This window comes from Octopus bimaculoides, chromosome 10 (genome assembly GCF_001194135.2).
Source record: "Octopus bimaculoides isolate UCB-OBI-ISO-001 chromosome 10, ASM119413v2, whole genome shotgun sequence".
NCBI lineage: Eukaryota > Metazoa > Mollusca > Cephalopoda > Octopoda > Octopodidae > Octopus > Octopus bimaculoides.
Window position 1 is genome coordinate 17,330,626 of NC_068990.1, and position 13,287 is coordinate 17,343,912.

The 13,287-nt window shown below is 37.0% G+C and overlaps 1 protein-coding gene across 1 annotated transcript in view; it reads right to left on the reverse strand.

The window, feature by feature from the left end:
- Positions 1 to 13,287, reverse strand: part of LOC106883988 (integrin alpha-6) — a 188,437-nt gene that overhangs the window by 15,424 nt on the left and 159,726 nt on the right. The window contains exons 12-16 of the mRNA XM_014935149.2: positions 12,822 to 13,031; positions 11,021 to 11,145; positions 9,843 to 9,953; positions 5,648 to 6,120; positions 3,705 to 3,870 (exon numbers count right to left, since the gene is read on the reverse strand). Coding sequence (XP_014790635.1) covers positions 3,705 to 3,870; positions 5,648 to 6,120; positions 9,843 to 9,953; positions 11,021 to 11,145; positions 12,822 to 13,031 — 1,085 coding nt within the window. The remainder of the gene's footprint in view (positions 1 to 3,704; positions 3,871 to 5,647; positions 6,121 to 9,842; positions 9,954 to 11,020; positions 11,146 to 12,821; positions 13,032 to 13,287) is intronic.

Sequence of the window (13,287 nt, forward strand, 5' to 3'; positions counted from 1 at the left end):
AGGGAGATGAATCTGTGCGTGTGCGAAAGTCTGCGAGTGTGTGTGTGATAACAGAACGTGTGTGTGCGTATGTATGTGTGTGTGTGTGTGTGTGTGTGCATGGTTTGGTGGTTTATCTGTTAGTGTGTTTGTGTGTGTGTGTGTATGACGTAGTGGAAGAAATTAGTAGCAGGACTGGTTAGTGGACGCTATAGACAGTGTAGGTAGAAGGTCAACAGGTGGTTATTTGAGTGTGTGTGTGTTCGTATATATATATATATATATATATAGCCACTTCAGGAACTGTGATTATGTATATCAGAAAAAATATATATAAGTCGAAACAATTTGTTGGCCTTTTATGGTTTTTATAATTATTTATTGTATAATATTTTAATATAAATAAATTATTGGATTGTCAATAGAATATCTCTATATATATATTAAATTATCTATTGTGTGTGTGTGAGTATATATATATATATATATATATATATATATATATATATATTGCAGATAGAATTATAAGCCTCCACTATGTATAGACTATAGAAAATAGTTTAATATTAGGGCATATAAAGAGAAAAAAATGGATATTTGTATGCATGGGTTCATTTCTCCTATGCATTAATGTCATTTCCAATCTTCCATAAAAACATATCTGGCCATGGGGAAATATTACTTTGCTTGGAAACAATTGAGGGTGGGCAACAGGAAGAGCATCTAGCCGTAGCAAAATCTGCCTCAATGAATTCTGTCTGACTCATACAAGTATGAAAAAGTGGATGCTAAAAACTATGATGATGAGGATGGAAACCAAGGTGCCACATAGAAGGCACTCAGTACATTTTGTGGAGTAGATGACATTAAGAAGAGTATCCAGCTACAGAAATCAAGCCAAAACAGAGTACAGAACTTGGTGCAGCCCCTGGCCTTGCCAGCTCCTGTCAAACTGACCAACCCATGCCAGCAATGGAGAACAGACATTAAATGTTGATGATGATGATGATGATGATGATGATATATATATATATATATATGCTTCAGTCATTTGACTGCAGCCATGCTGGGGCACTCCATCTTTAAGTATTTTTAGTCGAATAAATCAAACCTAGTACTTTTTTTTAGGCCTGGTACTTTTTCTATCACTCTCTTTTGCCAAACTGCTAAGTTATGGGAACTTAAACACATCAACACCAGTTGTCAAGCGGGGAGAGGGACAAACATACACACATGATGGGCTTCTTTCAATTTCCATCTAACAAATCCACTCACAAGGCTTTGGTTGGCCCAAGGCTATAGTAGAAGACACTTGTCCAAGGTGTCCCGCAGTGGGACTGAACCCGGTACCATATGGATAGGAAGCAAACTTCTTACCACACAACCACACCTACACCTATATACATACATATATATACACCTACTTGATCTTATCTTATCACATTATGCAACACTGTTGAAGTGGTTTCATGGTAATTAAAAAAAAACTTAATGAGTCATCATTCTTAATTAGGCTACATTGAGCTATCAATCAACAGCTTATGTAGTAATTGGTTAAATGAATCCATAGTGTGAGTCACCTTCTCTCATTAGGGTTGTTGTTGTTGTTGTCATCATTGTTTAACCCCAGGTCATCTCTGACTGAGCAAGTGTTCCAGCTATAACAATTGTCATTTTTTTTTTATTTCCAGGCATAGTGTATCTAAGATCATATTTTCCAATATATCCTTCCTTTTTAAAGATCATAGGGAGTGAATTGAGGAATATCTGACTGCTATTTCTAATATGAGAACAACCACATAGAGGCTTTAATAATATCACTGGGATACCACTGGACAGCTATCAGTTTTCCCATAAGTAAGATGTTGTTTTACATTATATTAATGTCCAGATTCAGGCTTTGTAGTAATCCTCCATTTTTCTCGCTCGTTGCAGGAATAATTTAGTACATAAGGAATATGTAAGTTTCCAGGCAGGCAGTTAAGGGGTCAAAATTTTTATGAATTAATCGTGCATTAACTTGCAGCTTTGAGATTTCGATGATGTGATTGTTTATTTTTGCAATGACATTGTAGGGTAGCTGGACATGGCCAGTTTGAACATAAAATAGGTACAACACTCGGGTCAGATATGGTCACTTTAGATGCTGTTAAAGGGTTAAAACAGGTAAGTGTTAGTGACTAGTAGGGCACCTGTCTGTAAAACTATGCTTCAATAAAATGTATTCATCTAATCCATGCTAGCATGATAAAAAAGATGTTAAACAAATGAACAAACAAAATGATGAGCTTCCACACAGTTTCTGTTTACCAAATTCCATGAACCTACAGTTGAAGACATTTGTCCAAGGCATTTTGCTGTGGCTTCAAATGTGGAATCATGTGGCTTTATCCACAAATACTATTTATGTTATTTATCAGTAATATACTGGTATCTTATCCAGGGAGTGTTGCATCTCTCATCAGCAGAATAGCTTAATGCTTCAGGAAACTACACCATATGCCCACGGGCATATGGTGTAGTGGTTAAGAGTGCAGGCTACTGACCCCAAGATTTTGAGTTCGATACCAGGCAGTGACCTGAATAATAATAATAATAACTACAGATAAATACTAGTTTTGCAGATTTTTTTTTTCTTTCAAAAGGCAAAACTTCTATTTTAATTCAAAGCAGTCTTTGGACATATTGGAACCATGACAAACTTTTCGACCCCCACAAGCATGGAACAAGGATGTTAAATGATGATGATAATGATGACAAGAGATCCCCAACCACCATTATTAAAAGTACACGAGCACTCAGCCAGAATTTGAGAGATGTAGGGTTCGATTCTCTGTAGTAGCTTGCTGGTTACTTTTAAAAAAGGTGACAAGATGGCAGAATGCTTAAAGGCATTTCTTGACGTTTTGAGTTCAAATGTCACCAGGGCTGACTTTGACTTTCATCCTTTTGGGGTCAATAAAATAAGTACCAGTTGAACACTGAGGTTGATGTGATTTAACCGTGCCCCTGAAATTGCTGGCCTTGTAACAAAATTTGACATCAATATTAAAAAACACAAATAGATAGATAAACAAATACTATTGAAACTTGTGAGGAGCATTATGCTAATAATAATAAACACACGCACTGATTTGGTCCTTTATTGCTATTGTTAGTTAATGGGTTAGTTATTCCGTTAACCAATTTGTCAATTAGTCGTTTTTTACTAGTTTTTCAAACTTATATGTTAAACACTTTGGTCAACACAATTAATCATTCAAATGTTCAGTATTGTTAGTGTTGTCATTTCATTTTTTGTCATGGTGCCATGCAGTGTAACTGAACCCAGAACCATGTGGTTGGGAAGCAAGAGATTGCAACAATGTGATGAAATAGTTATTCGACAAAAAAGAAATGACAACATTAACAATACTGAACATTTGAACGATTAATTGTTTCACCAAAGTGCTTAACACATGAATTTGAAAAGCTAGTAAAAAAAAAAACGGCTGATCGATAAATTGGTTAACGGAGTAACTAACCCATTAATTAACAATAACAATAAAAGACTGAACCAGTGTGTGTGTGTTTATTATTACTGGCATAATGCCCCTCCCAAGGTTCAATAGTATTTCTTTCAACACACGAATTCACATCAAGAAGCTTGCAAACCAAACACAGATATGAACTATGATAAACAAATAAATAAACAAGAATCTCTGATCAGAGAAAGAAAGCCTTACCTTGCATATTCTTTGTATTAAATCAGGTTTGTCTCTGAGGAGGCTCGGCAATGTGACATTTAATGTAACTCCAAACAAAGGACTTGGCCCATGGTTGTATACAGCCAGCACATGAGTGACTGTTATGTTTTTAGTTTCCGAGCTCAAGAGATCAGGATTTGAGTTTCTAAGGAGACCAAAAATTGGATTTTATAAGTAATGAGCACAAACAATTTAGTTCAAAGTAAAAACAACAAATGAAATAAAGTAATTAATTAAAGAATAATAATGACTTAACAGAAACAAGAGAGGACAGGACAAGCTGTTTTGTGGTATTCACTTATATATCTTTCTTCTGTCTTGGAATAGTGATTCTTGAAGCTCATTGCATACAGCTATAAAGAATAGCATGTAAATATTAGATCGAAAAACGCTTTCGAATTGAAAAAGTCAAAGGATGCCCTTGAGACTTGAACCCACATGTCCTGTAAACATGACAGGCATTCTACCATTGGAACAAATTCTAAGATCAAATTCCATGGGTGCCGGCTTTGCCTTTCATCCTTCCAGGGCTAGTAAAATAGCTGTCAGTTAAGTACAAGGTTATATCTAATTGACTAAATTCTTCTCTTAAAATAACTGGCTTGTTACCCATGCAGATGTATTTTTATCTTCAATTGCTTACTAGTTTCATTTATTGAACTGTGACCATGCTGGAGGACAACCTGGAAGGATTTCAATTGAATAATTAACCTCAATACTTATTCTATAAGTCTCTTTTGCCAAAGTGCTATGTTACAGGGACACAAACAAACCAATACCAGTTTTCAAGCAACGGAAGGGGAAGAAACACAGACACAAAGACCCTCATCACGCGCACGCACACACACAAACACATATATACACACACACAACAAGCTTCCTCACAAGGCAGTGGTTGGCTCAGGGCTATAGTACGAGACACTTGCCCAAGGTGCTACACAGTGGAACTGAACCTCAAATCACATGGTTGCAAAGTGAGCTTCTTAACCACACAGCCAGGTCTGCCTCTGCTAATTCTTTTATATAAGAGAATTAGAAGCAAATTGTTGGTATTTATCTCCAGATTTCATTATTATTGCATCTTAGCTGTTCTTAATTCATATTCCATCTTTTTCCACAGCACTTTTATACATTGAAAGGAAACTGAAGTGAAGTGTAGTAAAGGGGGCACCTCTATGTAATCAAGCAGTTAGAAATAGCAGCCAAATTGTTCTCAAATGATACCTACTCCCTTTTTGCTTCCTGTTCTATTTTCTTTTTGTTTGTTTCAAAGAAGAAAATTAAGATTATAATCAGTAATGTAATGTGAAATAAACTTCCTGACAACACAGCTTTATCATAGCTAGAATGTTTTTGAATGTAAGTTGACGCAATCAGAAGCTGGTTGGCAGTGGTGGTGGTCGCGGGGTGCCTACTACTACTACTACTGAAATGAATTAAATAGACAGAGGTGCAGGTGTAGCTGTGTGATAAGAATCTTGCTTCCCAACCACATAGTTCTGGGTTCAGTCCCACAGTGTGACACCTTGGGAAAATGTCTTCTACTATAGCCTTGAGCCAACCAAAGCCTTGTGAGTGGATTTGGTAGACAGAAATTGATAAAAGCCTATAGACATACACACAGACACATATATGTATGTATATCCATGTTTGTGTGTGTCTTTCTGTCTGGTTTTTGTCCCCAGCTCCACTGCTTGACAACTGATGTTGGTGTGTTTGCATCCCCATAACTTAGCAGTTCAGCAAAAGAGACCAATAGAATAAGTATCAGGCTTAAAAAATAAGTACTGGGGTTGATTCATTCAACTAAAAATGCAGGACAATGCCCCAGCATGGCCGCAGTCAAATGACTGAAACAAGTAAAAGTAAAGATAAAAGAAAAACAGAAAAAAAAAGGCAGAGAATGGAGGGGAAAACCTTACCCATAGAAATCTGTAAAAGCCTTCATCCTGTTAGGAATATTAATAGTCATTTTATTATTTTTCAAATCTTGCGGTGTTTCAAAACTTTTTGTTTTGACACTGATATTTATAGCATTTTCTGGTTGATCAATTCTTCCGGTTGATGAGAACCTTAAAGCAAATGTGCTGACAGTATTTTTAGGCAATGGATTGCCCAGAGTACAACGAACCATGTCTTCTTCTAGTGAGCTATCTGTTGAACATTCGAAGCCTGGTTGCACTTTAGTTTTGATGGCTTGAATGTACTGAAGATATTGGGGGAAAATGAAAGTAGCAAATGAATTATAAGCGTGATTGATGCCGTTAGACACAATAACATTGATGTCGAATTTTTCCTCCTTCTGATACAGCAAATACTTGAGTGATGTTGAAGCAGAAACTTTAAGATCTGTTGTACATTTATCATCATCACCACACTCAAGTTCAAATGGAATCTGGAAGGACAAAGAAAAAAAAAATTTTTTAATCACATTTTTTTTAATGTAATTTAGAAATATTTAATAAAAGTCTTTGTTGATTATTTAAACGTCTTGTAAATAAAGAAGTATAAATTGGGAAAAATTATATACATAATGTACACATGTGTGCAAGAGTGAATATCTTGACAGATATGTGTGTGTGTGTATTCACACACGCGCTCTGTGAAATGCAATATTTATTCATTCATGCTGTTTTTAATTAATCATGTACTATCTCGTAGCTTTGAGATATAAAAGATGTGACTCTTTATTTTTAGAATGACATTTGAGCGTAATCGTTACCAGCATTGCCTTCTAGCACTTGTGTTGGTGGCACGTTATAAAATCATTCGAGCGAGGTCGTTGCCAGTGCTCCTGGACAGACTCCCATGCAGGTAGCACGTAAAAAACACCTTTTTGAGCATGGCCATTGCCAGGACCGTGTGACTGGCCCTCGTGTCGGTGGCACGTAAAAGCACCCACTACACTCTCAGAGTGGTTGGCGATAGGAAGGGCATCCAGCTGTAGAAACTCTGCCAGATCAGATTGGAGCCTGGTGTGGTCTTCTGGCTTGCCAGTCCGCAGTCAAATCGTCCAACCCATGCTAGCATGGAAAGCGGACGTTAAACGATGATGATGATGATGATGATGATGTATGGTTGGTGTAAGAAGCTGAATCTGGCTAGTTGAACTGCCAAAGGTTGTTCAATAAAACTGCTCTCAGCTTCAATGACAGTATGTATCAACGCAGTCTCAGAAGCAACTCCATTCTTGGACCAAGTGAAGACAGAAGCGTGGTGTAGTGGTGGTAGTGGTAGATTGAACAGGCACTCTGTTGGTTGTGATGGTGAGGGTTCCTGTCGATCTGATCAGAGAAACATTCTGCTGATGAAGTTAATGAGCAAGTAGCTGAGCACTCCATGGACATGCATAATCCATGACATAGTTCTCAGAGACATTCAGCATGATACACAATGTGACAAGGCTGACCCTTTGAAATACAGGTACAATTCATTTTTGTTAGTTGAGTGGACTGGAGCAACAAAGAAAAAAAAAGAATCTTGCTTAAGGATACACCACATCTCTGGGAATTGAACTCATGATCTCACAATCATGAGCTGAATACCCTAACCATTAAGCCATGCACCTTCACAAGCAGTGATAAATATAGTGATGGTGAGAGTGGCGGTGGTGGTGGTTGTTATTGCAGAGATGAAAATGGTGGTGGTGGGAGCAGTGATGTTGTTGGTGGTAAATGACAATGATGATGATGATGATAGCTGTTGCTGATGTTTAACTCCAGATCAGACGCATGTAAACAAATCTATAACGAAAATTATTCCAATCATGACCATCCAATCTTATTTTCCTGCATCATTACCCCTCCATCATAACTCTTTTTAAGACAACAGTCTCGTTCAAGGGATATTTGGCTGCTATTTTTAGTGGGTCAAGCAGCAACCACGTTGACCCTGATCTGAAAGACCTATGATTAAAGTTATTTCAGCCAAGATCACCCACCCAATGTTTTTTTCAAACATAGTGTATCATGGACTTGATATTCCAAACGCTTTTTTTTTTTAATACGGTAGGATGTGATCATTCAAAAGAATTAGCTGAAGTTTCAATTATGATGATAAAGACGATGATGATCCAGCTCTCCCACCTAAGCAATAAGTCTGTTGTTATCTCCAATAATCTCGATGTCAGGCTTCAAAATAATATAGTAGAGTCGTTAGAGCGTTTGATAGATTGCTTTGAAAGGGGTAGTCGTTCGGGCTCTTTGCATTCTGGGTTCAAAATCTGCCGAGTTTTGGCCTTCAGCCTTCCAGGGTCGGTGAAGTACTGTATTGTACAAGAGTTGTTCCCCTTAGACTTCTGGATAATTTGTTTAATTGCCTTGCTTTGCCGCGGTCCTTCAAATACTTGATAGAGCCGTAGTCGTGACATAACGGCGTGTCTCAGGACATTTTTGGGTCTGGCAAGGTCTATCACTTCTCGAAGTTTGATCCGGTCGATTTCTTATTGAGAGAAAGAGAGATACTGACAGACAGGCAGAAAGAAAGTTTTAAGAATCGACCCCAGTACAATACAGTACGTCACCGACCCTGGAAGGCTGAAGGCCAAAACTCGGCAGATTTTGAACCCAGAATGCAAAGAACCCGAACGACTACCCCTCTCAAAGCAATCTATCAAACGCTCTAACGACTCTACTATTTGAATGTCTATGACGTTAATTAAGATCACAGCAATGCAAAATAGTCTATCACTTGTTACAACTGCACAAATATCCTTTATCGGTACTGAAATGTGCAGATATCGGTTATAGCACAAGATTCCATTTTCCCATTGTGGTATAACAGATGTTAGAAGAGCAACAGACAACTTGTTCAGAGGTCAATGGTTCACATTCTCTTCCTGACCAAGACAATTTTGAAGTAGCCAGTCGTTGGAGATGTAAAATTATCAGTGAATGTATATAAGCACAGTCATGGCTGCATAGTTAAGAAGTTCGCTTCCCAACCAGGTAATGTTAGGTTCAATCCCACTGTGTGACATGGAGCGATTTCGTTTCGTCAAACTTTATGACATACTGTGTTTTTAAACACAATATGTCTTACTGGAATCTACCCTGGACGAAATACCGCAGCTTCACAGCGTTTACTAACGCACATAAATTAAGTACGTCATATTGATAGTGTTTACATTATTTAAGCTGCTTCAAACAAAAAAATCTTCTTCTACACTATCAGGTCAACTTCCTTGTGAGTGGGTTTGGTAGACGGAAACTGAAAGAAGCTAGCCGTGTGTGTGTGTGTGTGTATTCATCATATTATGAGCAGTGTTATTCATTTCCAATCTTCTGCAAAAATTTGTCACCGAACGTAATTTCACAGAAGATTGGAAATGAATAACACTACTCATAAGACAGTGATGAACATAAACACACACACACACACACAATATAGAATAGATGTACGAAACTATAACAACTAAAAAAGAAGGAAGAATTCCAACTCTTGAGACCAACCTGCAAGAGGTCACCGGTTTTATGAGACAAAACAACCTGTTTTAACCTTTTTGTTATATTTTTTGTTAAATCACATTGTCTTTGTTTCAAATAATTTGGAAAATAAGGAAGAATTTAGTAAAAGAATTTTGTAAATTGTTAAGCTGGTATTTGAAACATAAATTAACATGAAATTTTGATTATAAGTTTTAATTAAGATCATTTTAAAACAGGCAGTTTGCATCATAAAACCAGGGGCAGTCTTAGGCAGTTGGTATCAAAAGGGTTAACTTTTTCTTTACCATATTTCTGTTGAAATACATTGCCTTGTTTCAATGAATTTGGAAAATAATGAAAGAAACCCATGTTTATGTGTACGTTTGTGTTTGTCTCCTGTCACTGCTTGACAACTGGTGTTGATGTGTTTATGTCCATGTAACTTAGCAGTTCAGCAAAAGAAACTGATGGAATAAGAACCAGGCTTTATAGAAAATAAGTACAAAGGTGAATTCATTTGACTCAAAATTTTTCAAGGTGGTGCCCCAGCATGAGCACAAACGAATGACAGAAACAAGTAAAAGATTAAAAAAAAAAGAGAGCATATTTCCTTAGAAATGTGATAAAAAAAAAAGAGTAAAAATAAATAAATAAATATCCTGAAGATGATAATTTCAAGAAAGATATTTACCTTTTTTACAAAGGTCTGTGTCCTTAGTATTGGACATATTTGACAAGTGGTGTTTTTAGCCAAAGCCATTTTAATGGTGATGTGAATGGGCTGGAAAATATTTGGGTGTTCCTAAAAAGAAAAGAAAAACAAGAAAAATGTTTTGTAAGAATGCTACACAAAAAAACAAAATGTTTAACCCTTTCGTTACTGTATTTATTTTGAGATGCTCTGTGTTTCTTTCAATTAATTTTTAATATAACAAAGAAATTAGTAAAATAACTTAGTTATCATTAAGCTAGTGTTAGGAACATAAATTGTGACTAAGGTTTGGTGGAAGATTTTAATTCAAAACTTATGAAAACAAGACAAATTGTACTACAGAGCCAGAGCTGGTTTCAGCCAGGTTGATAATGAACATCACCAGTATCATCATCAACAATGTCATCATCAATGTTTAAATGTCCACTTGTCTATGCCTGAATGGGTCTGATGGAATTTGTTGAGGCAGATTTTTTTATGTCTAGGTACCATTTCTGTTGCCAAACCTCACCTAATTCTAGGCAAGGTGATATTCTCCATGGTCAAATAGGAATGATTGGAAATGAGTGACATGTTTTTTTATAAAAGTAACACTCATTTAAAACTATCAAGTGATGCCAAGAGAACACAGACACACATGCACGCACAAACATACATATGTACGTGCAAGCATGCGTGCATACATACATACACAAAGAAGTAAAAGCTAGGGTACCATGAAATGTATTTAGTGGAGTTAATTCAATTCATGGTACCCTATTTTGTGCACCAGTGAAAGAAATAACTCTTTCATCGGTTGGCTACTTCTTCATCATTATTTAATGTCTGTTAACGTTTCTGCCAGCTCGCGGCCTTAGATATTTTTTTCTACTCTCAGCACAAGGCCCGAAACTTTAGGGGAGGGGGGGCCAATCAATTAGATCAACCCCAATATGCAACTGGTACTTAATTTATCGACCTGGAAAGGATGAAAAGAAAAGCTGACTTCAGCAGAATTTGAACTCAGAATGTAAAGACAGATGAAATGATGCTAAGCATTTTGCCTGGCATATTAAGGATCCTACCAGCATGCCACCTTTAAACAACAATAATAATAATAGATTTTAAAAAAATAAAAGAAGAAGAACAATAAAATAAAATAGAGAATTACAAATTACCTTTACAATAATCTGAAATTCCTTTTCAGATTTTTTCCCACTTTCAAGTTTGAAACCAAATGACTGTACACTATGCGACAAATTCATCTGAGGCTGCGAACCAGTTGCTAACTGGCCTTCGAGGTCTGAAAGTACAACACAATACCATTATTAATGCTATAATGAAAGGGCTGTGGCTTAGAGCATTTAGCAAAATGCTTTGGGGTATTATTTAGTTTCAATCCCTGATATTCTGTGTTCAAATCCTACCAAAGTCAGCTGTGATTTTTATCCATGTGAAGATCAAAACATCCATACCAATAAAGAACTGCTGTCTATTTATTGATTAAAACTATGGCTGAGATTCCTAAATGAATCTTTTTAATGTTACTTGCACTTTAGGAGCAAAACACAGTGTAAAGTCCAAGGTAACAGAATTTCTGTGAAGGAAAGTGAGCCCAGCTTCCAAAAACACAATCATTGAACAATATTGCACAAATTCTATAATTAATGGGATGTGGGGCATGACTGTCATTGTGTCTGACACTTTGTCAACTGAAAAAGAAAGAGTAAAGGAAATAAATTGGTTTTAAATTTTGACACAAGGCCAGCAATTTTGGGGTAGGGGAGAAAATTAATTACAAAAACCTCAGTGCCCAACTGGTACTTATTTCATCAACCCTGAAAAGATGAAAGGCAAAGTCAACCTTGGTGCCATTTGAACTCAGAAGATGAAGCAAAAACAATCGGTCTCTCTTGGTCGGAAATCCAAGAAATAGTCCAAGATTGCATTCACTGGCGTGAAATAGTCATGGCCCGATGCTCCTTAAGGGGTAATGTGGACTAACTTACTGGCTAGAAGCAATAGGAAGTGAGCACTTAAACATTACATACATGAGAGACAGAAGCTGTAACCCCCACCTCCACCCCAGTTAGTAGGTTGATACATTATAGATTCAATCAACTGTGACTTCTGTAACATGAGTCTTATGGTTCATGGGGCAGGTTAACCAGTTTCCATGGCACATAAGTGAGATCACAATAGTCCCCCTGAACCAGAAGCCAGTCTGTCACAGGGTCACACATTTACAGCAGACTGGAGCAACATTCAGATTCCAGCTCTCAATCTTTATTGATCCAACCAAAAAGGGGCTCACTTCACAGCTGCTCAATCTCCTAGAAATAACAGCCAAATTTTATCAAGTCATGCCCTACCATCTTAAAAAAGGAAAGACAAAATGGGATAATGTGGTTCTGGATAAATAAGTTGAAATGGTCACCGTTTAAATGTTTTTGACTGTAGATTTGCTAGGTCACGGTTGACCTGGGACCTAACAACAACAGCAAAACACAAAAATCTTTATATATCTTTTATCTTTTATTTTTTACTTGTTTTAATTATTGGACTGCAGCCAAGCTGGAGCACTGCCTTGAAAGGTTTAGATGAATAAATCAATCCCAGTCCTTATTTTTAAGTCCAGTATTTATCCTACCGTTCTCTTTTGCTGAATCACTAAGTTATAGGGATGCAAACAAACCAACACCAGTTGTCAAGTGGTGGTGGGGGACAACACGCACACACACACACACACACATACATATATGTGTGTGTGTGTGTGTGTGAGTATATAGTTAGCTTCTTCCCATTTTCCATCTACCAAATTTACTCACAGGGTATTGGTCAGTCAAGAGCTATGATTAAAGAGATTTGCTCAAGGTGCCATGCAGAGGGACTGAACCCAGAACCATGGGAAGCAAGCTTCTTATCTCACACACACATACAAAAACTAAAAACTAAAAGGAAGACAAATTTTGATCTTACCTATTCTAGGAGGAATTTGTTTGTTATTTTGTACATAACTAAACTTTAATTTCACTTTGAAACACACAGCTTTGTTCCCATGACTTGGACAATTATACTTTGTAAAATTAATTTTCTGTGATTCAGGTAATAATTCCAGGTTTAAATCAAGCACAGGACGAGAAAATAAAAGTCTGACTTGATCTGACAAATAAGCGCCAACAAGAAAATCTGAAAAATTAGAAGAAAAAAAATTATAAATTTCATTAAACTATTTGTGACTATAATCATCATCATTGTTTAACGTCTGTTTTCCATGCTGGCATGGGTTGGATGGTTTGATTGAGGTCTGGAGGGCCAGCAGCTGCACCAGGCTCCAATCTGATCTGGCAATGTTTCTACAGCTGGATGCCCTTCCTAATGCCAATGACTCCAAGAGTGTAGTGGGTGCTTTTTATGTGCCACCAGCACAGGAGCCAGTCAGGCG